Raw genomic sequence first — 27,338 nt, forward strand, 5'->3', positions numbered from 1 at the left:
GAAGTCACATGCTACAACTTGACAGGATTGGCTTCTTGGGTTTGTGACATATAAAACCCTGGAAGTCTGAATCTGTTTCTTTCAGACTGTCATTGGTACACTGTAGTTCCAAGGAACAAATGTTTAGCCATGGGGTTCATTTCATTTATGGTGTGTCTTTTAGCACATTAAAAAAAACACCCGAGGAACATGTTAAAGTGAAAAGAAAACTGATTTTCACTGGAGGAGGTGTTGATACTTTTATTGTCTCTAGTTTATTGCCCATTTCCACTACTGTCCACAACATAAACTATTGTTTATTTACTGTAAAAACTAGGGACCATGTTGTGATGGAATCCCAGCAGCTGCGATATCAGTCACTATGCTGATGTTTCGACTCATGAGCACTCAGTACTAGTCAGTACTACATTATTCTATGTGCAGTCATGAGACGGACCACACCTTTCTTCAAACTTAGGCTTCATTTAATCTCACTCTAAAGTTTCGTAATTGTAACTTGCACGGTTGTGATGCTATCGTGTTGACAAATTCTGTCCACAGACAGACAGACAGACAGACAGACATGTAAATGCCTGCACAAGTATTCAAAACCGCCTTTGTGGTAGCTCCTGCTACAGTAGGTGTCCTCAGGACCACATTTTACCATGACAGCACACACACCAAAACTGAAAACAATACCAGCTACACTGTTATTTACCACGGCATGTTGCCTACAGCTTAAAGTGTTGCCAGGAAAAATTAAGCATATTGTCTTACTTCCATTTATTACTGGCATATGTTGGTTTGACCTGCAGTCTCAAAGGTGCACTTCGCATCAGAAACTCATAATGAGGTAAGACAACACTCGTTATGCATTTGATCCAGTTTCATTACTTATCATAGCTGCTTTAAATACCCTGTTACACTAGAAAAATGAATGTGCATTGCTAATATACACGAGCACAAATATTGCAGCCACTACAAAATGATCTGCAGCCTGTTCTTGGTTTACAAGCTATTTTGTCTTAACTCCCACGATGTACAGCACCTCGTAAATGGCATTTAACACCACCGTACGACCACGTTCACAGAGGAGGTTAAATCAGCTCTCAGACTACAGAGAGTTTGGCTCCGAACTTGAGAAGTGTCGTGTGTTATTGTCGTTTGCGTCTTATCACAGTTCCTGTAGTCCCACTTCTCCTTGCTTGGGCTCACTAACATTTCCCGCCATATTCCTTTGATTAAGAGCACATCTGACTCCCATTAAAACTTCCACATCCAGATCCAGCGGCTGCTTTGGAGCTGGATGGAAAAGTTTTTTTTTTTTTTTCTTTTTTCTTCTTCCCCTCTTTTCTTTTTTTTTCATCCAACCCGAGGCCAGCTCCACTTTTTTGGTAAAGAGAGCAGTATCTGCCTCACAGCGAGGGTTTAGTTTAGGGGTTGCTGGAAGACAGTGTCGGAGAAACTGTTTTCTCATTAACACATTCCAGTTTAAGTGACACGCGCCAGACTTTTATCACTCAAAGTTGAACTGGCCATCAAATCAGAAAGTGAAATGCTGCTTTAATGGTTCAACCGACACCATATATGGTTTTGAAGGATTGTTGGATGAGAGCTGTCTGCCTTGGGCCACACAATAAAGTCTTCCACCAAATGCCATTCAAAGCCAGGGAGTTATGTTAAAATGAATGACAGTTCCAATGCGCTCATATTTCATAATTTAATTTTCCGACAGTTAAATGGGGGAAGGAAAAGGGAAAGCAAAGAAAATAATGTTCCTGACAGTGTGTGGACATGTGCAGACTGTGGCACAACTGGCCATAAAAGTAGACAAAGATGAGCTGGGGCCATGTGGACCACGGCCTGGCAAGGACAATAGGAAGTGATGTGACTAATCCACAGATTCCAGAGAGGAAATGACACACCATGGACGACCTCGGAGGCCTTGAATCCCACAGAAACATTGGGCGATATGGAGTCCACCCCTGAAGGAGCGGAAGTTGTTTCACAAAGCGGGCACATATTCTGATGCCCATGTAATTGTCCCTCTGGCGGGATAACTGTGACAGCAGCACAGTGTGTAATACAAGATGAGATGAATTCTGACGGACTGGAAGAGATGAAGACGACACATCATGTTCACTCAGCCGACACAGCTCCTTGAGCTGCAATAGTACAAGTGCCTTTGCTTCTATCAGAGGCTCTAGGGATGACTATCACCACTTTAGTAGCTCACTTCTTGTTGTACGGTTTGTTCCCGAGTACAGAATAGCTTTTTGCAGCCTTTCCAATGAGGTGTACACAGGAGAAGGCTACTGGATTTCTCTTTTTGGTTCATATAGACGTGCCACCTCTCATCCAAAAGTTCAGAACTACAGAAGTGTCTTGTATGAGAGGTGAGACATCTTCAAGAACTAAAAAGGGAAGTCCAGTTGCTTTCTACTGAAGCTCTGAGGACTATCATGACCTGGATGACTGAGAACCTACACAGACAACTGCTGAAACGGTTTTGATACAACATTGGTGCTGCCCAGGCTGGCACGACCAACCACCACTTTGGTCCAGTATCAGTGCTGGAATCGATCCCCACTCGTGGAGCAGAATAGTCAACAACTGAGTGCCTCTTTTGCCTGCATGGTCGACGCTCGCATTTTATCAGAGGACATCAACAGCACTTTTCTAAACTTTCCCCTGAAATGCTGCCGGATGCCTTTTGATTTTGTAGTTCAGTAGCCAGCGCTGACCTGTAATGCAAGGTCCCATTCACAGAGAATAACAGTGGATGACTTTCCCAGGCTTGGAGTCCATATCGTCTTGTTAGATTCAATATATCTAAAATTGAGGCCAACAAACGGTCAACAAAAAAAATAAAGAATTCAATATTTCCACTATTGAAACTTGATTCCTGGCACTGCAAGAAGGCTCTGAAATGCCATGTAAGGAAATTCAATTTGAAGAAAATATAATGCAGCTGAGCAGCTAGAATATAAAAATAAAAGCTAAATAATTAGACAGTTTTTCTTTATGGTGTACCAAAGCCCCCTAAGGGTAGATTATTTAGAGTCATTACTTCAGTATTTTATAAATTACTATGTCTGCAGCTCTGTATGTGTTGAGATGAATCTGTGTTTGTTCTTAAAATGAACAATTTATTCAATAAATCGGAACAGAAGTCTTGAAACATTCTGACTTCTGTCCAGAAGTCTGATGTAAGGGTGGAGCTCCATATGGGATGTATTACCATTCATGCCCCGTTTCACATTAGCTACCAACCCCTTTACATTATAGCAGATTCATAGCACTGACAGACCAGCTATTTCAGGTCATGCACTCCTGCCACAACACCCCAAGCGTGTTGTAATTTGAGCCCGTCGCCAGGAATTAATTGTCTACTTTTTTGCCAGAAAACATAAATCAGTTGTCTGCATCCTCTCAGTTTCACCCCCCCCTTTTTTTTTTTTTTGCACAGCCAAAGGCAGCCTGGCTTGTGCGCTCCTGACAAATATAACACTGGGGTGGGCCATAACCAACCGTGAAATCAGTCGCTCAGGATGCTCAGATTATAGATACTAGAGAGGTAAAGGTGAAGTTCAAAACCTTTTCTGCATTTAGAGCAAGCAAAACAAAACAGGACCAGATGGGAAAGAGCAGGGAACCATTTGATACTATTTTCCCCCAGTTATCACTCCGTTCTGTTGATTACACTTCATGTCAGTGTACTCAAAGTGACATCTGATAACATCTGCACACATAATCAATAGGAGCATATTTCTAATGAATGAGCTGAACGTAATAATAATAATGCTGGACTGGCTGCTTGTTTTCATAAGTCCCTATTTCCTGCATGTCTGGCTCTTTTCTGGGATTAGCTAAGTGTTTGCAAGGTCCAACTAAAACAAAGATGACGTTGGTTGCCCGAGTTCTGCCCTAAACCACCATCCAATCTATCTGCTGATCTCGGCCCAGATCCTGTCCAGACAATACCCCGCTTCCCCCCGCTGCACCAATCAAAACACATGCCATTATATGGCGCTGGGCCTGCAGACGATAAACAGGGAGAAAGGAGAGGGAAGGTGGCAGAAAGAGAAAAGCAGGAGGAGGAGGCATAAAGACAACGGCAACAAATGAAGCGAGGTTTTTGTGTAGTCTATTTTGACCACCCTCTCCACCTTTGTTTAGTCTTTTGTAGTTTTCTCACACCCATGACTGCACTGATTCTACTCTTCAATGCGCTCAAATTTTTTTTTAAAGACCCTTGTGTGGGATGGAGAGCCGTCCTCAGTTGCTGGTTCTGTGCTGTGATGAACTAAAGGGACTGGAAGTGCTGGTTGGGGGGCAGTGAACTCGGTCCTCCTCTGGTGCTCTCTAACAGAGTCTCTAATCCATTTAGGTTGAGTCCTGGCAGAGAATCTGAGGTCTGACAAAGCCCAGCTCTGTCTCTGTGATCCAGCCCACTGAGTCTAAAGCTTTTACAGATGTGTGGAGAAAGTGGGCATGGAAGTTGGCCGGGGCTGGGATGGCTGACTAACTGGACGCAGGGTGCTAAATCTGCCTTTCAACAACAGCCTGATGAATCTTTCGCGTCTGCTTCCCATCTCTCTGCAGAGCAAGCTCACACCAACACACACAATGAAATCAGACAGCCAGGGCCTGGTGGGTATTTTTCCAAAACTGATATGGCAAAATTTGCATGTGCGGATATCCGAGCCTGATGCTTTTTTTCTTTTTTCTTTTTTAGTTGTTGTTGTGTTCAGGGCAGGCAGCCAAGCGTCTTATCAGCCCTGATGTTGTCTTTCTTGGTTTCTGTCCCAGTGTGCTCCAGAAGGAGGGGAGGGTCTGACGAAGAATGTAATTTCTTTTGACTCAGATTTCCACTCGTGAGCGATTGTCACGCTTCCGCCATCAAACAAACCACTGGAAAATCTGGAAAAATGTAACATCTCCCCGATCAGACAAGTCATCGCAGCCATTACGGCTAAAATGATACGGAGCACATCAAAGCAGACAAGCTAAGTTGTCTTTGATGACGGGCTGTACATCTAGATTATGTTATGGCGGATGAATACAAAAAGATTTATTCAACACGGTGCTGAAACAGATGTCAGCAGTATGTGTTGCCATGTGAATGCCCCTTTGTTTCCTTTTCCAGTCAAGAAAATAAGTTACGGGGCTGTCATGGTGAATCACACAACCCCACCCCCCCCAAAAAATACTCTTTGAATCAATTTTCTTTTGCTCTGATCAAGGCCAAATGGAAACTCAGAAAGACAAGGCACATCATGAATCTATTAAAAGGTGAAGGAATGAAAACAGCATCCTCTACTGTACTACTGTATAATCACACCGGTCACAGATACACGAGCCGGAGGAGGAAATAATCCTGTGACTAAAAACTGTACCCAGCAGCTAAGAAAAGAGGTGACAGGGGTAAGTTGAGGCGAAATATGAACACACTAATTAGACTTTGACAGGAAAGCATGTAGGTCGAAACCAGGATGACATGCATGGGTGTGTAGAGAGACATGAGGATGTGATAGCCGGGTGCATAAAAAGGGTGTGCGGTGAATGTGATGGCAGCACTTTCCCTCTGTCATTTCCTGACCACCTGCTTGCCAGCCGGCATGAATAGGAAGGTACTGTGCTTCTCCGTGTTAGCATCTCCCACAGCTCCCTCCTCCTCCCTCCTCCTCCTCCTCCTCCTCTTCCTCCTCCCTTCAGTCTCGCACAGACTCTGTTTGAGAAAAACAGTAACCCACACTAGTCGTTCGGCCAAGCATTTCCATAAAAATGGAGCAAGGTTTGAAGGATGTGTGGGCTGTATTTTCAGACTTTTGGCCGAGTCCAGTGTGTCTCATAACCCTGATATATTCCATGCAAACCATAAATAGCTAAAACGTCGAGGAAGTCGCTAAAAAAGAAGTGGGGGTTTATCAGGCAGAACAAGAGCCAAAGAAAAGCAAAAAATACCCAGCCAGACGCTTTAGAGGAGCAGTTGGACATATTTGGAAGTGCGATTATTGAACCTGGTCTCGCTCCCAGTTCGTCAGTGGACAAAACCACCCTGATGTCACGCACAGATTTCCTGAACAGAAGTGAAGTACAAATGGAGGACAGGCAGGCCATGTTGACCTGTCACCCAAAACAGCCACTCCCTTAATTATGCTGGACTTTGAGTCCCTTATATAGGCCAAAACCACTTCTGTACCAAACTATAAACATGTATTTCTGCTGTACAGTTGGACATTTTAACATAGAGGTCTAAAGGGACTGACTGAGCCAACATCTAGTGGTCACTTGAGGAACTGCAGTTTTTGGCACATCCACTTTGGCTTCATTTTTCAGCTCTAAACTTTGCTGCTTGAGCAACTTATTTGAAAGCACTGGGCAGCTTTGAATGTAATGTTTGAATGCATGTTACGATCCACCCTCTAGGGTCGGCTGGATGTAACAAAAAAAAATTGTCATTGTTGGTTGAGGTAAAGCAATTTATTGCTCAGCAACGTAAATGAACACAAACAAACTGTGATAATACAAAGAAAACAAGTGGATGTTGCTAAACTCAATGAACACTAAACCAAACTTAAAGCCAAAAGCAACACCCACACCTAAATAAAAAAGAAACTAAATAAGAAAGCACCTCAAACACATCACAAAAAAAAAAAAACACACACACACAAGCCACGAGTAACCTCAAACTGTTCACGTTAAATCCCAGCCACCCCAACTGAGAGTGTGGCTGCAGTTTTATAACCAGGTGTGGTGATTACTGGGGTCTTGGAGGAGGCACCTGGGTGGTGAACCAATCAAGGGCTGAGAGCAGGTCTGGAGCTCCAGGGCAATCATCCCTGATGCCTGCCAGGTGGGATCTGGTGCACGGTCTTCAGCTGGGCCTGCACAGGCCATCTCCCCACACAGTGTTCACAAGAACACCAAATAACCAAGACGGCACAAATACCAAAGAATGCACAAAGAAGTCCGACAGCTCTATCAAAACCAGTGAACGTCAGAAATAGGGCCACAAGTCCGTAGCTCAATGTTCACTACTGGTGTTGTTGCTGCTCCTCCTTTTCAGGTGAAGAGAAGTTTGCCTTTTAACATGTACTTAATGATGAGAGAGAGAGAGTGTGTGTTTTAATCCCCAAACTTTTCCTTAACCTAAGTAAGGGCCTAAAATTAATCAGTAAGTGAAAGTAAAAGTAAACAGGGAGAGAACAGTAGGCTAAAACCAAAAAAATGTGTGTATAAAATGTTTCTAAGCTGAAAAAACACCTTTACATCTATCAGCATTGATTATTAGCACCAAAGGACACCTTGTATGTATCTATCAGATGTCAGAGGCTTTAGCAGAACATCCGTTGTTGATGCACTCAAAATGAGAATTGCTTGGCTTATTCATTCTCTTGCCGAGAGTTAGATGAGCATTATTGTTTTATTATCCGTCCATTAAATCTGTCCACACCAGCAGCCACTTTCCTCAGCCGAGAATGGAAACTAGAAACAGAGAAAATGAAGTGATAATTACCGAGCCTTAGAGGTGGAGCAACGCTAATTGTTTCTGCAAAGCTGAGCCGTAGCTTCACATTTATGGTACAGATGAGGATGGTATTTATTTTGTCTCCAAGCAATACAAACACATTTCAAAGTGTGTTTCCATCGTTTAAAGACGGTGGATGTTCCTTTGTTCAAAGCAGCACGGGGGGTGCACTGGCGTGGCTGCCACACAACAATGTTATTATTATCTGTAGAATCAAAGAAAGGGTTGGACCTTCTTTTTTTTCTTTTTTTTTTTCCCTGGGATTTAATCCAGACCAACATTCTGCTTCCTAAATCTGAGTCAGTGTGTGCTTTCCAATGGCAAGTCTAATTACTGGCTGCAGCCCGGGTTAACTGACAGTTTGGGCTCTCCCATATTTCCCCTCATAAACCCTCAGTAATGAAAGGCAACACCACAGAAGCCGTTAAAACAAGTGGAGAAAAAAGTATGCGACAAATACCTCTTTTTGGAGAAACTGCACACCCATAGGTTGCGGAGGTTGAGGGACAAGAGACGGGTTCAGCTCAGGTTATTTGCGGGCGAGATTAAAATGATATCATGGCTAAACAAGCGATTGTAAATAATGCTTTGGGTTCGAGCTCATTTGGAGGATTCAAGCTGGGTACAACGTTTCTCTGTGTGTGTTTTTTTTCCCCGAAATAAAATCTGAAATCTGGAAAAGTCTCCCACTAGCGTCTAATCTATCAAAGTATTGCTGCAAACAATACATTCATTATTAAAACGAATGTTAAAAAAAACAACCTTAAGAAACACCGTTGGCGTGGCAGTGGCATGTGTAAACTCATCAGGCGTTGATATAAGAGCCATGTAAGTTACGAAAAAGTATCCCTGGAGACACAACCAAATATAAACAGCCTGAAATACTTGCTTGTCAATCCAGCCAGCAGCAGCCATCTGGCCCTATCCAGTTACAGTGCTGAATAAGAAAATGAGAAAATAAATAGCTAGCAGTACCAAGTTCCTGTCTGGGCTGACTCTGAAGAAAACCACCTTCTTCTGTTCCAGCCATAAAGGTGATCAAGCCGGTGTTAAAGCTCGCTAATAAATTCAGCACCACATTCCCTGAGGTGTCTGGGAGTTGAGGGTCTAGATTATAAGGCGATGTTTGACCTTCGCGTTGGATTCACGCTCTGGGCCCGCAGCGCTCTGCCTCCAGAGGGCCGTTTAAAGCACTAAAAAGTTGCAATGAGTTCCAGCTCCATGACCCATTTAAGGGCTACGTGCTGGCAAATGTGCCAAAAAGGTTTCTCATCTGACGGCAAACCTGGTTTGCTCAACTCCCGCTCTGCGAAACTCACGGGCTTATTTTTACTCCCCTCTAATTAGGGGCTGGGTTGAGAAAAAAGAAAGAAAGAGGGATGTACAAATGGAAATACAGTCAAAGAGATACAGAAAAAGGAAGCATGAGGAAGATGTTAATAGGAGCAAGAAGGGAAGGAGGGAGGGAGGACCGAGAGAGGCAGAGATGTGGGTGATTTTTATTTTCTGCAGAAGGAGAAGGAATGTTTTGCTCAGCTTTTCTTGGGGTCGTGTTGTGATAACCCTCAGCATGAAAATATTTATGAACTCAGTGAAGTGAAGGAAAGAAGGAACTTAATAACAGATCATGTTGGACGTTTGCTGGCGCAAGTCTCAGCGAACAATGTTGTGCAAGTTACACCAGAAACATGAAGTCACTGCGGCCCCGAGGCTACACCCACATGTTATTTTACTCATACTCCGAGTTTTTAGAGGACTATCTCAACAGCAACACAGAATTCTCCATGTGACTCTAATCTGTATGAAACTACACCTCAGAGGTGGTCCCTCTTTCAACGCTCGGCCAAGGGAAAGTTTTCCAACACCGAGCAGTGATGTTGATCCAAGAGGGGGGAATGTTTTGCTCTTGCTTTAGGGGGAACAAGGTCAAGCACTTAGGGGTCAAGCTCATCCATCCTCCAGCGAAATGAAAAGATGTCCGGCATGTATTACCACAGCCAAGCCCGCAGTGTACTCTCATATCTGCAGCTGTGGGCGAGCTGCTGTGTGCCGATAGCAGCGAGTCATGACTTTCCACTCCGGTGCCCTGCTAATGGTGATATTATTGCAGATCAGATGTTTGCCCACTGAATCCCATCTGAGTTTGGCTTGAAAATAGATGACAGTTTGCAGAAACATATGGAAAGAAATTCTAAAGAAGCGAGATCCCTTTGAAGAGTTCCCGTCGCTACGTCTTAATGATTATCAGAGGATGTCACACAGGAGAAGGAGTGACAGATGCTTCAGATTGGTCCCAGACCAAATATTCAGCTCCTTTGAAGACATATTTTCTTCCCCCAGGACACCCCACCACCACCACCACCCCCTCTCCCTCCACCGTCCTAAATCTTCATTATTTCTCCTGTTTGTCTTTGACCTTTTTCATCCAGACTGAGACACTTTCACTGCAATATCTGCACTATGCAATGTCAGACACATTAAATATCAGATATAAGTCAGACGTATTAGATAAAATCAGGTTGTTATGACGTTCTCAATGGAAGTTGTAAAAAAAATGGACAATGATATCTCCATTATGTGGGGTCATTTTGTATAAAAGTGATGAAAAGTTCCCATCTGACCTTCTCAGACTCAGACGATTGATTTAAACGTGTAATAACTTTAGGATATTTAAGGAAGCAAAATTTTACCTTCATACTACAAATATTTTCTGACCTTAAAGGCCCTTGAAGTCCATCAGGGAACGGTTGAAGTTTTGTGCTTTTTAATTCGCATTCCTTTTATTGCATTTTTAAACCCTCATAACTTAATAAACACAGATAAACACATGAGATTTTCAGGGCTGAACTGCAACCGAATCAATTTTACATCCACTCCAGGAGTCATCAAAAGTCAAGTTCTCGTTTTTGTTCGGCATCATTCTTTCCATAACCAGCTTTGAGCATCAATATCCTGGGATGTATCGTATTAAACTTGCACCAGCTAAATATTCATGAGTATTAGAGTATTAGGAGTAAGGATTAGTAGTCTGAATGTGTTGTCTGTTTTCTAATAATTCAAAGCAGAAGACTTTAAAACGTGCATTTTGGGTAAACTTTTAAGCGTCGTATCACGATGTGGGATTGATGGTTGGTCAAAACAAGGTGGAGCAAATGACAGATCTCATGATTTAATCTGTTTTCTAATACACGCATATTTTTCAACAGATGTGTGTTTGAGCGCTGAAAATTTCATCTAATTACTTCCTGTATTTATGAAGTTACAAGGGCTCAAGCTGCCCTAAGAGTCTGTAACTCAGGAAATATTTATAGGAAAGTTTGTTCGGCTTCATTAGAAATACAAAAGTTATTGTACAATAAAAAAAATAATCATCTGGGGTCGGTTAGGAGGCACTGATTGATTTTACATGGAGTAACTGTCAGATGTATTCTCTACTCATGTTTCCCATATACACACTCTCCCGCTAAGCCTTGTCAGAACTAAATTGCTGTGGAAATCCGGTGAGGCTCGAGCTCCTTCAGTGGTGGCGGCGGCGGCGGCGGTGGTGGTGGTGGTGGGGAGTCTAGAGATAAAGTCCTTGTAGGTGAATGAAGTGGAATTCTTTCCCATCAAAGTCAGCGGATTGGCAACAAGATTATCTCTCCCGCGTAGGCAGGAAATCAGATCTGTGAGTCCCATCAACAGGAAATTAAAGAGAACAACATGGTTCAGACAAAAGCCAACAAACCTCGGCGTACACGGATCCTCCCAGCAGCAGCAGCAGCATCCACCAGTGACAAACCCTGGCAAAGCTGGAGGATGTCCTTACGCTGAAACAGTCCTCGCCTCTGCCCAGCCTGTGCATAAACAGTGAGCCTTCAGACTGCAGACATCCTTGAACAAATAATAAATGTTTGCAGATTTCTACTTTAAACACTATTGAATGTAGTGTCCATTCTTTTGTCTGACTTATTTCATGTATACTTTTTTTTTTGTTGCTTTGGAAAACACTCACATTTCCCAAATGGCACAAACTGTATGTCACCATGATCCCATGATATGTCCCCTGTTTTATTGTTTTAGCAGTGATAGCAAAGTATAATCTGTCTTAAATTCCTTGAGCATGACTAATATGTGTAACTTAGCCCTCTGTTCCTCACCGACTGCCTCTTGGGGATCTTGAGGCCGTCTCTGTTTCCACAGCTGAGCTTGAAATCCTATAAAACTCTTTTACAGATGATGGTCCCTTTAATTCTGTGGGTTTTGTAGTATGCAGCTCGAAATCAAGATCACTCGGGAAGATAATCAATAATTAATCAAAACACAGCCTACATTTGTGGCTGCAGCAGAGTTGGACTAAAAGTAAAGTTTTACAGTATCGCGCAAACTGGATTCACAGCCAAAAACAAAGATTACGTTCCCATATAAAGTAAAGCGCGTTGTTTAGTCTAGTAAACACAGAGTCTGAGAGGGTAATATACATTTCATCTGCACAGACTTTTATAGGTGCTTCAGTGAAATGTGCCACAGATAGAGTCGCAAATCCGCCATCCACCGTTTGACGTTTCATATTCTCGCACTGTAAATCCAGTGGCGCTCTCATTGATTCCATACATTGATTTAACTTTACCTCTCGCGGGTGAAATACAGCCGTTGGCCTTGTGTGTGCGCCTATACACTGGATGTGGATGTAGAGTGTTTGTGGCGGGTCGTGTTGGGCCGGCCTGCTGCGGGTTTGGCTGCTCGCCCCGGGGCGGCTGCACAGCGGAAACCTGCCTCCTCCATCTCTCTCTGCACACTTTCTCAGCTGCCAGCACACTTTCATCAGGACCTAATGGGGCTTAGCTGCCCAAGAAGCCTGCAGCTATACCGTCCACAGTGAGACAACAATAGTACATGCATTACAAGTGTTGCCCTAATTGAAATCATCTATTTACTTTACAGTACAGCGTTATTGCTGCCGTGTGGCTGACTTTCTCCAGGGCATGTAATTCGTTTAATTAATGAACCTTGTTTGGGTGGATACTTGTAGAACACGGAGGATTATCTTGTGCTCGGTATTACTGAATTAAGATCCAAGCGAGGCAGGTGCAGAGATGCATGACTCTTTTCTGTAAAGTGTCAGGGGAAGTTCTGTTGTGCTCTGTGCAGATTTAAGCAAATAAATGAGTTCAATTTGTGTTCCAGGGCAAAAAGCCCTGCAACACAGCTAGCTTGGCTCTTTCTCAAAGTAACATCTTCAACATTCTGTTTGTTTAATCTGTTCATTTGTGTGCATTAGAGATTCTGGCCGTCAGATTACCTTCAGAGGGAACAAAGCTACCTGATTCCAGTCTTTGTTCTAAGACTGGCTCCAGCTACACAGCGTACAGACATAAGAGTGATACTGATCTTCTCATCTAACCGTTGGCAAGAAAGCAATTAAGCACGTTTCCAAAAAATCTCAAACTACTTGTAATCTAATTCAGTCACACCTGACATTAGCGCTCCCTATGCAGTCCAAACCATATGTTTTCTATCCAGCAGGGTTCAGCTTCGGCAGCATTTCAGTGATTGGATCTTTTTCTTTCTTTTTTCTTTTCTTTACCAGAATAATGAAATGTCTGCCTGTGGCGAAAGCCAATGATTAAACCCAACTTTAGCACACTGGAATGTACATTGTCTGTAGAGGAGATCAAGAAAACACAGTGGAGCCTGTTAACTTTAAAGGTTTGCGATGAAGGTAACCAGATCATAAAGTAACAAACACAGCGCTGAACTCACAAATGAGGCTTCCTAAAATGTCGAGCTACTCTTTAAAGGGTAGTGCTCCCCTCACAAGTCTCGATTCTCTGATTTCCACGTCAGTTTTCTTTTAAATGAGAAGACGTCCAGCTTCCAGCAGCCCTCCAGTGGTCTCTCGGGCACCCAGAAGGCCTCGCTCTGTGGCACTGACACACTTTTGCCCTTACAAGCGTAATGCACCCGCTGGGCAAAGGAACAAATTATATATGAAAGCACAGACCGGAGCTGCGTCTCTGTCAGTTAAGGCAGACAGGGTTTCAGAGAGACTGTCGAAGGTCAGCTGCTTTTCTCAGAGCGATCTTTTTCAACCACACGTCCAAAGTCAACATTCCAACCAACCTACAGCTGTCAGAATGCAGAGAGGCTGAAAGCAGGAGGAAATGGAGAGAAAATCTGAAAGACTGTTGGAGAAAGTTTTTTTTTGTGTGTGTGTGCCTCCTGAAGAAGCTAAAGTTTCACAGGTTTGGCTTCCCCAGCTTTGGAAGCCCACATGCCTACAGTTATTCATCTGGGCAGACATCATCAATTACCACTAATTAACCAGATGATGGTCTGGTGAGCAGAAAATGAAGCAGGCGATTAATCACTCCGAGCACCTCCAGGCCAACTGCTCGACCTAAAATAGGAGGACGGTAAAGAAAAGAGCTCAGGTCTCGACTCTAGAAACAGGACCAAACAACTGTGGTCCGCAAGTAGAAGATTACAGAGATTCCCGAGGATTACGTTGGTGAAATCCATCCATTGAACAGATCTAATGGAGAAAATACGCCTTCATCCTTGGGCATGCACTGCTGACCTCCCTTTTGTTTAGCCATTTTTTTTGTCTAAAACCAATTTTGAGTATCAATAACATGGGATATATCATAGTTTCAGTAGCAAACTTGCACCAGTTTGACATCTGTGATATAGAAAAATGGGAACAAGCACCCTGCATGTTTTATCCATTTTTCTGATAAAAGATAGAGTTTTTTTAAGTGCATTCTGAGTAATATTTTAAGGGTCATATCAACATGTGGGGGAGGTGGTTGGTCAAAACAAGTTACAGCATCTTTGGGTCATGATGTCCTCTGTGTTGAAGCAATTTTCTAATAAAGGCGTATTTTCAAACAAAACTCAAATGTATTTTTCAGTGGTGAAACTTGAATGTGGTTATCTCCTGTATTTATGAAGTTATGAGGCCTCAAAATGCTTAACGTGCCTAATTTCAACCCACCATTAAGTACTTTCTCCAAAAATATCCAGAGTATAAAGGTAAAGTTTTGCACAGCTTCATTAAAACTGCTGAAGTTATTGTACATAGAAAAATCTGCTGATTCTGAGGGGGTTCTCAGAGCACCTCCAGGCCAAATTCTCAACCTAAAATAGAAGGATGGTAAAGAAAAGAGCTCAGTAACACGACCAAACCATTGTGGTAGAAGAAAATAGAGATTCCTCTGAGGATTGCATCGGAAATATCCGTCTGTTTGACAGATCTAATGGCGAAAATACACCTTTATCCTTGAGCACGTACAGCTGACCTATAAGAGGCGTAATACAGAGAGAAACGATAGTCACGCAGGCTTCTGTATGCTATCTTTTTATTAGATGGAGGGAATTTACTGCCGGTGCTGCTTCCTTTCGCTTGTCCGTGTCATTGCTTCTTCTCAGGGTGAGTTACTGGTGGTTTGGGTGGTGACGTAGTTGTGGAGAGAGTCCTGGGTGCAGTCAAACTTGTAATTCAGTGAGGAATTTCTCGTCTGGTCAAGGCCCGGCTGTCTTTATAAATAAAGAGGTAAGTCTTCCAAAGAGGCAAACGGAGGAAGAGGAGAGCAGAGACATGAAAAGAAGGAGTCCTCACCTAACCTACTTACTTACTCAACACCGCTGCAAAACCCTGATATGAATTTCAAATCCCCCATAAACATGGTCACAGGTCAGATTTCTGCGCTGTTTACAGTGAGAGAGGTTCTGCAAATAAGAGCACGCTGATGCTGAGCATGAAATAATTCTTGTCCTGATCCAGGAAAATATTATCCTGACGAGCGGAATCCAGAATTTGTCTTCCAGACGGGGATTTCTGGGGATCGTTCAAGGCCTGCTCATGAGTCAGTTATAAGGTTACTGCATAAATCTCCATACACCGCGTGCAATTCGGTCAATTCTAATCAGCCCGTTGAGTTGAATTAAATTACAGACGGCCGTGATTATGTATGCAAATTTTAGCAGAGCGGAGCATCTTTTTAAATAAAAAAAAAAGGAGGTGCACATCAACAGCCCAGCAAGTGCATGTTTAGCACACTGCTGCTACACTCTGAGAGTCAGCTGCTGCTGCTGTGTTTGAAGAGGGAGTCTGGGCTGCTTCAGTGGCACCGACTCGCCCCATGTGTGCTTTATTGCCTCATCTTCGGTGGTGATTTATGGCTCCTACACAGGCCACTTTTCTGGGCTGTTTATATCTGCTGAAGATAAAAGAAAATCATGGCTTTATTACCTAGACGGAGTGGGTCTGTTTACACAGCAGAGGGCCTCATCGGGGAGCTGCTACATAACTGCATCACACATATCTGATCCGCCTTTTCAGAGGCAATAAACTACCCCGTGTGTGCAAATCATCACTCAGCAGGACTGATACGTGTTAAATATAAAGTGGTATCTGTGGGAACATTACTGTCTGCTCCTAATGTTGACAAGTAGACATTTCATCCTCATGACTCATATCCAAGAGAAAGAAAAAAAAAAACATACAGCTTTGTTTGGATTATTACTAAGACGTTCGTCTGGATAAGAACTGCTTGTGCTTTCTCAGTCGTAGGTATCATTAGTCCGTGTACTATACAGTAATTCAAGATTGCACTCAAGGCTGCATGTGCTGTGTCCTTATGTCTTCCCAAAAAGCTCCCTTTCATGCAGCCTCTGTCTGAAAACTGTGTGCCTGTGGCTCCATCCTGTGGTGAGAACGAGGAACAGGGCAAATGACACACATATTATGGCCTCAAAGCTGCAACCTGCAACAACAAAATAAGCTACAATCGCTTCTTTTTTTCTTTTTTTTTTTAAATAACACCATCTACAGCTTCCCTCAGCTTTACAGAGCTTTATGAGTTTAGCTCATTGTTTAGCTGTTCGGTCAGCAGACAGGGTTTTTCCTGCATACAGGAATTTTTGGGAGGATTTAACCAACGCCAAAGGAAACTCACCAGGGCCAAAATGATAAGAACTGAGAATAAAAAATGCTCCTTTTTTTGTTTTGTTATTATGGTTTCACTTGCACAAACATAGATGACATTTTTCTTCATCAACTAGTCAGAAATAACAGGAAAATGCAGATTTCCGATGAACAACAGCAACAGACTCATTGCCTTTTTTTACCGCTGCAGACCGATCGTGCTCATTCTTGTGCAAAGTCTCCCCCCAAAGGCCCCTTCTGAGCCACGAGAAACCCTGGCAACTCCACTGTTTTAAGCTCATTGCTTTAATAGCATTGTTTTCGGCCGTAGCAGCAGCTGTTTTTTTTTTAGTGAAAAAGCTCTAAAACCCCACTAAACACCAGCTGCCTTGCAGTTTGAGATGAGCTGGAGAACATAAAAGAGCATGTAATAGCTAAAGAGACAGATATTTCCCTCAGGTGTTGATAGAGACCAAAAACTAAGCTAAAGAAAAAATACAGTTGGCATACACCAGGTTGCCAGAAATTCAATTCCACATGAATGGTAATGTGATTTTGAGATAAGGACCAATTTCTCAGATCAACCATAAGTCTCCCTCTGGTCTCTGATTAAACCCCAAAAAACTCATCTCTGTTCATCAAAGTTTTTTTTTAATGAAAATCATCAGCATCTGCCTGAAAAAGACTTAGATGTAACGCCACACTGTTGCTTCCTTTATAATGTGCAGATCTATGAAGTTGCCTCCACAGCTCACTGCAGCTCAGCACACCAGCTCACCTACAACTCAAACACTGTACAACTATTCCAAACTACACAATGAAAGCTGATTCTGAAGTGGAAAAATCGTAGAGAAAGCTCCACTCTGCAGGCTGACAAGATAGTTTTTTTGTTTGTTTTTGTTCAGGTCTGTTAGATATGAAAGCCCACATTTGAATCCATATTTTTGAGACGGCCATCATCACCCTCCAATTTCAAGGTGAAAATGTTCAACCATGGTATTAACTGCCTTTTTCTGGGTCTTAAAAAGATGATCATATGTGCATGTTGTGTTTTTTCCAGCTGTCCCCAAGTGGCAAAAAACAAATCTGGCTTAATTGCTTTAAAAAATAACATCAGCCCAGGACATGAAACGACAAGAGTTCTCTTACAGTATTGCATTATTTTATTAGCCAGTACAGAAGATTAACTGTGATGTAAGGCTGTTTTGTTTTTTCCATTTTTTTTTTTTTTACACACTGGAGACCAAAAAAATGACAGCAGCTTACAATACACACTGACAGGGAGGTCAGTGACTTCTACAAACCAAAAAGGATTCAAATCAGACAAAATGATAGTGTCTCAATACATATAAACGATGAGCACTTTGTACTTCATGTAATTTACAAAGCTTCTTCTACGTCCTCCTGATAGTGCCAGTAACGGTTACCGCGAGCCTTCAGACAATTAGCAAAAGTCCGGCAGGTAACGTCTTCTACCCAACGACCTTTCTGGTAAGAAAACAGTACAGGATCAGTAATTGTGATGACATTGTCTAAGGTGTGTGATATTTACTAGAGCGGAAGCATGCGAGTTAATACGACACTATCGTCTGCAGAAAAACAATGCTGACGAGGTTACATTAGCTAGAAGCGCAGAGGTGTGTGTGTGTGTGTGTGTGTGTGTGTGTGTGTGCTGCACCGCTGGGACTTGTTTGGATTGTTCTCCACACTGATTTCTGATTCTGCTCATCGACCGCACTCATTCGCCGTTTATATAATCTCAGTGTTGTTGCATTAATGTATAACCGCTGGCTGTAACCTTTGAACATAAAAAGCTATTTTCTACAGACGGTAAAGACCAATATGCCACGAAAGAATTCACAGCTAATACACTTAAGAGGACAAAAGCGTGGAGACGGAGGCTGAGAGGTTATAGTTGCTTCGCTATTTAAGAAAATACTGTATTTAACTCATTTTTCATCATCGAGCAACAGCAAATATGTGGAAGTTTTAAACGAAATAATACTTAACACTTTTATAAGTAATTATATTGATATATAAGGTTGTGACATGTAGGTAACCACACACTTACAACTGCTTACCGATAGATGGTATAGTGTTCACGCTAAGAAAGAGGATGATGTGGTGAAATACGGCATGTTGTCGTGTTTATGGTGCTGCACTTAGCAACAATAAAACCGACTAAGAACCATGAAGTGAAGCTAAATTCGATGTATTTATCAGTAAATCTGCACTCGCCCGTGGTTTGGCGTAACTTCACAAACTGCACAGCACACGGAGCGTTCAGGTGTCTCATGCGATTACTGTATTTTCCACTGCTGCAACTTAAGCCAAAACAAAACCAAAAAAAAGCGTCAGAAAACTCGGTACTAAAACTGTTCTCACACATCGATGAGCTGAATCAGAAATCAGTTTTTAAATTAAATTAATCCCACAGTTTTGAGGAAATTAGTTCAAAGAGCCCAACGCTAGCCAACAGAGTACTGGTGTTCAGGGAGCCAGCGGTCCCAGCCTCAGCTCTACGTGGTGCACCAGCCAAATGGCCTCGGCGGCGACGTCGCCCGCCTCCTCGCTCGGCCTGATGGGAGCTGCGAGGTTGCGGAAGTCGTGTCGGATCTTAAACGAAACAGTGACATCCGCGTCCTCTTCTTTCTGAGGGATCACTTTGATGAAGAAACCAATCTTGTTGGATTTCCTGAAGGCAACAACACTGTGGAGAGGACGGAGAGATAAGGGTAAGAGTTGCTCTCACTCTATTACTTCTGTGTGTGTGAGTGTGTGTGAGCGTATTAACTCACTCTGGGTCATCCTGGAAGTCCTGAGGTTCAGCCAGCTCGTCATACTCAGCAGCAGCGTCCTTTCCGGCCAAGACCAGTTCCTTAGTGGGTACTATAACCTATAACAGAAAAAAAAAATTGTTGTACATTTCAGCGACTTCGTCAAAATTGTAAATGTGCTTCTTCCATTTCAAAACATGCTCATGTAGTAATACAGTGTGATTGAGAAGAAAAAAAAAAGAGGTCAAATATTAAACATTTATCAGCATGGCTTTACTTTTCCTACATTGCTATATCGAAAAGTGAGCTATTTCTAATATCTTAAAAAAAACTAAAGTATTTCCCCTCCAGTTAAAAAGACTGGCTGTGTCACACATTTATCACCTCATATCTGCGCTGTATGTGTGCATCTATACTGATAGATGGATCTATATAGATACATATATATGAGTGTGTTTGACGTAAGAGGTGAGTGAACCCAGTCGAGATAGCTGGCGATAAAAATCAAGCGAGCATGGCTTGATGTGGTTCACACTGCCCTCCAGGTGTTTGAATATCAGATCAAGCAGAAAGACAGGACTGCACACTCTGTTAGGCCATGAAGTGAATGGAAATGGGTCATGAAGATGCTCCCTTTTTTGGCCAGGAGCTCTTCCTTGCCCAGGCGGGCCCATGATTTCATCACTAAAGAGGCCAAGACAAAACAGCCTGTAGTCACAGAGAGCCTCGGAGCAGCTGCTGGCAACAGGCAGCTCAGCAGACCGTTACACGGCGCTCTTAGCGATGCGTGTGACAGCTAACAGATAGTACGAGATGATGTGAAGGCTACCAATTTCTTTAGGAAGAGACAGTATAAAAGAGCTGAGCACTGACTGCATATCGTTGGAGGAGGCTGTTGAAAAAAGGTGAAGATTGGCTCTACCCCTTTCTTATCCTATGCATTTAATCATTTTATTTCTGGCCACAGAGGAGCAAAATACCTCCGAGAACAAGCTGTTATTTCCTTATATAGCTTTACTTGTAACACAATTATGTGTCTAGACAACAAAGAGCAACATTAGCATCCCATCAGAGGGAATTTTCTCACCATTGTGATAAAATTACATCTAATATTCATTTTCTGATCTTTAGCACAGCGATGGTTTTCTGATAAAGGCTGAACCATGCAGGTAATAAACTATAAACACAAACAATGATTCAGCAAGTTTAAAACCGTCAGTAGAGTTGCAAAGATGTGAGTTAAATTTAACTTTAGTCAAAATATTGACTGAAATCGATTTACCCTCATTAAAGACATTAAACAAACAGCATTTTTTTTGTCCTTCAGTGTCAGTAGAAACTATCAGAAATACCTTGGCAGTGCTGTTGATGTCATCAGGATCTTCCTCCTCACAAGCACCCAGTGTGACGTGGGTGATGTTCTCCACCGGGTTGGTGAGGGTCAGCAGCACCTGGCTCTCCTAAACACATGGGATGGGGGAAAAAGACAAAAGTATAACTTCAAGTATCTTTCAAGACTAGCTGCATTCAGTTAGAAGGCAAGTAGAGCTGACTGCACTTCGATCTGATGGATCGTTTGGTCGATATGCTCCCATCAGACCAAATTCTCATAGGTCTGACAATCACCTGTGTTAGTTTCATAATGAGAGAAGCACTACCTCCAGGATTCATCCATTCTTTTAAGCAGCTGGTATGAAACTACCTGTGAACACACCTGGAGATTGCTAGGTCGAACTTATTTAACATTTACATTTACTGAACGTTTACGCAGAGTCCAAACTAACTGATAGAAGTCGGTGTGGATGCATTTTGTTACAACAGAAGGCCAGAAAGTTAAGTATAAACTTTGCAGACAGCTCAACAAACCAACAAGGCAGCCTGACTCGTCTGCATTATGTTCCTCAATAGTTCTTGTGTTGGGCTCAGCAGCTGATGTGGGTCTATTTTCAGAAATCATATGAACATGGTTAGGTGGGTGCTGGTCTGCTTACAGTCCATTGTTATGTCAGTTTTAAATATCTTGGTTAAAATGATTTAATATGCTGCAAAAAAAAAAAAAGTTTTTTATAATTCATTTAGGCTAATGAGGCTAGTGGATGGAGAGCTCTCAGTGCACCGTGGCTGATTTGGTTAATCAACGTGCAGACATGTACTTCTCCTCTCAACTAATCAACCAGTTAAAGTAGCTACAACCTCAGTCAGATTTTCTCTGGTTGACGACAGCTCTACAGGCTACTGCTTTTAAATCTCGCTTTGCTTTTCTTCTGACCACAGTACAGGTTGTTCCCAATACCTGAATGAATGCCCTGGAACCGGGGAATCATGTTGAGGAACAGGTGACCGCATTTTCACTTCACTATTGAGGTTTGTAAGAAGCTCGTGTACTTGGGTGACATAGACCTCTATCATTCTCATGTCATTTCATCATATTAGTTTCACAAGCTAAAGGCTATTATTACTGTCTTTGGATGTTGTTCAGTCCGTCTGAATGGCAGTCGGAGCAGTGCTGTTCATTTGGGTGTGTAGTACAGTTTTCTACACGGTTTTCAAAGTCCGTTTATCAGCAGAACAATAAAGACTGGGAGCTACTTCAGCTCATATTTATGTACTGGTGAGTTAGACAAGTTTCTAAAAGGCACTGATCGCTAACAGCATATTTCACACTTAAAACGCTGAGGTTAAGAATGTGAACAAAATAATAAGGTGTAAAAGATATATTCAACATTTCAAACCCCGTGCACATACTGACCTTCATGTACCGGAGATTTGGTATGGACATAATTCTCACTTCGGGGATGTAGCTCCTGTGGGAAGACAGGCAGAAGAGCAATCAGTACACTCTGAACACACCAACAGCATTCAGCATTCTGCCTTCACTGGACTCCTGAGAACATCTTCAGTTGCAGACAGTGATGAGCCAAAACATTATGATCACACCCGACAGCAAACTGGACTTGTTGTCCAAGACACAGTTTCAGAGTTATTTCTCAATATTATTATGAACATGAAGCTATTTCTGCATGAATAATTTCCTGAATCTGTGCATTAAACTGCCAGACTTTTAACTGATTAAACTACACTAGGCTTGCAGATGATTAAACTTTTCATTTGTTAAAAAGATCAACATTATTAGGAAAACAGATGTTTCGTACAGAATCCGATGAATAGACGATTGTACTCACACAGCCACCAGCTGAATTTTAAACTTGATTGAAGTAGGATTAAACTCTGGCTTGCTCAAGTTGTGCTCGCATTTCTTGAAGAAGAAAGAAAGAAAAGACACCGTTATCTAAATGGAATCTACAGAAAAAAACAGAGCCTTTGATTGATACCGAACACTGAAGCGGTGCTGACCCTGCAGCGCAGCGAGCGCTTCATCAGGAGGTGCTTGTGTCGGGGGTGAAGCTGAGACGCTCCTGCAGGCTGGAAGTCTGGCTGCAGAAGCCGCTGGCGCAGCGTGGTCACTGGAAGGAAACAAAAAGATTTAGATCAAGCTGAATAAGAGAAGTCATCAGTATTGTTTAGAGAGTTCTGGACCAGATCTTACCTTCTGGTAAACTGATGGGTCTGGTATAACAATCCTCAGGTAGGGGCTCCACCTCATCAAGGGCCTGGGCAGGTTCGATGCTGATCTCCTTCTGATCCTCACCCTCTTTAAGGCTAGATGAGTTACACAAACACTGCTTATTGATGGCATTTAATATCGCTGGAGGCTAACTACACCATAAAGCACAAAGACCAAAAACAGTAAGAGCACTAATGGATTTGGAAGCTTTAGCACAGAAACCATAAATAACCTGCTGACATTAAAATTGCCCTGTTAGACACTTAGCAAAAAATACTTTTGAGGAGTTAATGTTGATGCCCTCCAGCACACTTTCGCAGCCAAGATTTTTAGACTTTGGCTACTGCGCGACAACCTTTTGAAACAATAGACAACCAAACTCGCATTATTCTTTCCTTGCAGTTCTCGCCTGCTTTACATTTGTCTCCTGGATGTGACAGGACACTTTGTCAACACACTGTCTTTTGTCAGCCAGTCATTAATTGTAAGATGTTAAAAAGGGTCCTTGAATGCATTCTGGTAAAGAGATTTAAAAATGATCCCTGCTGACAATTATATTACTACAACGTTATGATGCAACTTGAGAAAGAAAAAAAAAGAAGGGTGACGAACGGTTCGCTATGATGAATTACTCGCACATCTCAAGCCAAGTTTCAAGGCTCTGCAAATTGATTTCAATGGCACGCCGAAATGAATCAAACCAACAACTGCTGAAAGGTCGAAAATCTATTAATCTATGTCACCAGTATTATGTTGTACACAGTGTATAGCTAATGGGCTGAAGCATGCAAACCCAGCGCGCTCCTTTATGTATAAAAAGTTTGACTTGGGGGAAAAAAGTGTTTTATGTGAAGAGTCACAAGCAGCAGTTATACCCAATAAATGGCAAAAGACAACTTACGAAAGGCCAGCCAGGCTTGAGATGGGAGCTCCAGACCTCTGCTTCTGCAGTCTGGTTCCAAGGCCATATTTTTCCTGAGTAAATTTAGAAGGAAAAAACACAATCAAGCAATTTACCTACTGAAAATTAAGGACTCAAGATGATTTGTGAAGTTCATCTACAGCTATACTTCTACTTTTAAACACAGGGGTTGACCCAAAAACGGAATTTATGACAATGTTTAAAAACAAAAAGGGAAAGAAATTGTATTTGACATTTAAATAAACAATAAATAAGCCATAAACAGTTCACTTAGGCTTTTGGTGGGGAAAAAAAACAGGAGCCTTTCAGGCCAGAATAGCGGGAGAGAAACATCTCAGGACTTAATTAGCACGAAGCATATTTTGATCGTGTTACACAGACTTCAACAAAGTCTTCTGTTGCCTCTCTCCCTCTAATCAACATAAAGGCTCCCCTTGTGCGGATCTCATTTACCCAAGGAGACATTCATGTGATCTGTGAGGCCACTCAGTAACAGATTAGACAGAAACGGAGATAAAGAGACGACAGTGCTACTGCAAAGACGACACTACCCAAGTTGTGAAAAATACAACTCACCACCACATGAATAGTGTGTTGCTGGGGGAAAAAACCAAAATGTCAGAGTGCATAAGCAAAGGAAAAAAAGAGAGAATAAAGAACAAGGTGAAACCAAAGCTGTTTAGCAAAACATTAGTGGCATTTGGTGACATGCAACAGCAACAGAAATGCATCAGTGATGGAAAACAACCGCAGGACATCACAGATTAAGTGGTTCCAAATACACAATAGGAAAGACTGCTTTGCATTAATGGATGTTAATTATTGTAAAAGCAGAGTGCAGGAGGTGTGAACAATGTGCCAACAAGCTAAAGAAGCATGAAGACCATGTCCACACCGGGGCACATTTTGGCCTTTCAGACACACTCAGTATACTGGTATTTTAAAATTTTAACCTGGACAAACCACTTGGTGGAAGCAGCCAAAAAGTATGGACATGGCATCAATTTGCACTCCAAATGAAACACAGCAGCCGATAATGCCAATTATTCCCTCCTGCTTCAGCCACAGGCACGCTAATCATATAAAATTTTCTAAGTGGTACCTTGTTTAAGTGCACCCTTGGTAATGTTATTGAGCTTGAGGTAAAATGAATCTCTTAAATGGAAATAATTGTTGACCTAAGCTAATAGCAATGCTGAGACAACAGCTGTTTGACATTTAAAAAGGTTAAAGAAGAAGGTATGACATTTTTGAAAAGGCTGAGTGTAACTGCTGGGCTCAGAGGGAGCAGAGTACCGAGAACGCCAGGGGCATGCACTGTCGTCTCCTGGCCAACTTCTTCCTGTCTCGCTCCTGCTTCTCTCGGTGAGCCAGCTGCTGATAATACTCAATCAGCTTGTTGATCTGTAGCGAACAAAAAAAAACATACATCAGTGCTTCATGCATTTTTCTATAAAAGAAGACTGTCTGTTAAAGGAGAACTGTAAAATATAACAGCACATAGTGATTTTACACATTTATAAGTAATGGACTTACAGTAACTAGATAACATATGATGGCTGTAAGTAAAAACTGATTTCCTTTCCTAAAACAACTGGTTCTCAAACTTTAACTTGGTAATTGAATTAACTTGGGATAATAACCACTGAAAATTACCAACATGGAAACAAACACTTAAAAAATTATTTGGTAGAATAACTGACGGTGTTTTATATTAAAAAGGTTAAAGCGTGCACACTTAGAATTTGTTGTTTTTGCCAAATTTCTGTGCAGCTGCTTAGTTGCTGCTTTTGCCATGGGCTGTCTATATGTGGGTGTCACTTATTCAGAGACACATCTATTCAGAAGCAAGCAATGCATAATCAGGAAACATGTGAGCAACTCGAGAGACTTTAAATGACCACGGGGGGAAAACGTACCCGCTGAGTGTGAGGGTTCTCTGGCTCTTGCCATCCACCACTCGCTGCAGTGAAGAAAATGCACAAAAAAACATCAGACAGTCATAGAAGACCATTCCTACTCCAAACAACTTTATTCATGAGCTAAAGTAATGAGCAGCTGTTCAGTTACTGCAAAACTTTTGACATAATGCAGGGCTTTTTGCATTGCTGTTGCTTCTTAGTGCTTTCAAACCAAATATGTCCTCATTAGTATGTCTGCACTCACCAACTGATTTGTCAGCCATTCCCACATCCCTTGAGGTCCAGCGACAGAAGCCGCAAGCCAAATAGTAGGCTTTCTTCATGGCCGTCTTGGTCGGATCATCAGGCAGGGGAGCCGGGATGTTAGTGGCCCGGGTCGACAGTGTGTGCATGCAACACGGGCAGTCAAAACAGTTTGCACACCTACAGTAGACAGATGTTTAGGAAACAGTACATGGCTATTAATGGCATAAATATGAGGGCATAAGAAAACCAGACAGATAAAGAGTAAGCATGGACTGAGTACTAAACATTTCTCGATGCACTTCAGTCTCACCTGTTCTTCTTAAGCTTTGCCTCTGCAGAAGGCATGTTCTCCAAACAGCTTGGACAGTAGTGGGAGTCCACCTGATGATCAGAGACAGAAATGTAACAGTCAATCTATGAATCCACATATTAAAGCTTGTCTTAAACAGGCTTCCTAACTGCTGGATTGTCAAAATGTTTGACAACTGCAACCTACATAAAGGCGATTATCATCGTATATGGTTAGCATTTGTTTCAACAATGTGTTACAGTCACTTAGACAGTAAACTACTGTATCCCAAGAGGTAAGATTGATGTTTTTTTAAAGAACTAGTTTGCATAGAAAATCACAGATTCGTATTATAATGGTACTACAGAAGAAACATCCAGCTAAGTCGTTCTGGGTGTGGTGTCTCTAACTGTGAGCCACGTTAGCAAGCCATACTATAACAGTTAGTACGTTGAATTAGGTGGTTTATGATTAAAACAACAGTGTTTCTAATTGTCTAACAAGCCGCTCATGTCATTATTTGAGATAAGCAGACACTTTAACGTTTAAGTATAGGAAGAGCTAGCTAGCTAGTTGTCCCATTTCGGGTGTTCACGACATAACGCTAATTCCAACGGAAGTGAAATCGTACAGCCAATGAGATGAACGAACTGCGTGACAAACATTTGATTGACAAGCGGCTTAGCCATACAACACGCGAGAAGACAGGACAAATCCCGCCTACCTGTCACAGCGACTAGCAAGTCAGCTAACAACAAAGTAGCTAAATAAAGCTAACTGCTAGCTTGTCATAACCAGAGGATAATAAGGGGAAAAACGCCACCGTACCTCGTGAGACACACATTCCAGAGACCGTAGCTCACTACAGTAGCGACAGAAATAAAGCTGAGATAAAGGAGCTCTGATTCTTTTCTCCCCACGAACCAGATAGACAACTCTATCTGGCTGCAAAAGGGACGCCATCTCTGCCCAGCGAAGCCGACTTGGAGGACTCGCTGACTGGCTGCACCGCTAGCCTTGATGCCTCCGCTGGTTGTCTGCACCTCCTGGAAACACAGTCCGCCCGTTGTCGCCCTCGTGTGGTGAATATTGAAACCGTCACAGGCCTTTACTCCTCTCTATTCCCTCTACTTTATTAAATGCAAAATTGCAAGATTAAAAAACAACAACAACCACAACAAAACTGTTAGCTAATG

The 27,338-nt window shown here is 42.3% G+C and overlaps 1 protein-coding gene across 1 annotated transcript; it reads right to left on the reverse strand.

Annotated features, from left to right (window-relative positions):
• Nucleotides 1-17,564: 17,564 nt before the first annotated feature.
• Nucleotides 17,565-27,166, reverse strand: dctn4 (dynactin 4). The gene is made up of 13 exons (XM_008288203.1): nt 26,971-27,166; nt 26,164-26,234; nt 25,852-26,030; nt 25,605-25,648; nt 24,982-25,089; nt 23,665-23,738; nt 22,746-22,858; nt 22,553-22,662; nt 22,381-22,454; nt 21,948-22,002; nt 20,551-20,658; nt 19,220-19,317; nt 17,565-19,131 (listed from the first exon to the last, which is right to left on the reverse strand). Exons 1-13 carry the CDS (start codon nt 27,103-27,105, stop codon nt 18,912-18,914), a joined length of 1,389 nt encoding a protein of 462 aa, XP_008286425.1. The 5' UTR covers nt 27,106-27,166; the 3' UTR covers nt 17,565-18,911.
• Nucleotides 27,167-27,338: the final 172 nt, after the last annotated feature.

This window comes from Stegastes partitus, unplaced genomic scaffold, assembly GCF_000690725.1.
Source record: "Stegastes partitus isolate 25-593 unplaced genomic scaffold, Stegastes_partitus-1.0.2 Scaffold546, whole genome shotgun sequence".
Lineage (NCBI taxonomy): Eukaryota > Metazoa > Chordata > Actinopteri > Pomacentridae > Stegastes > Stegastes partitus.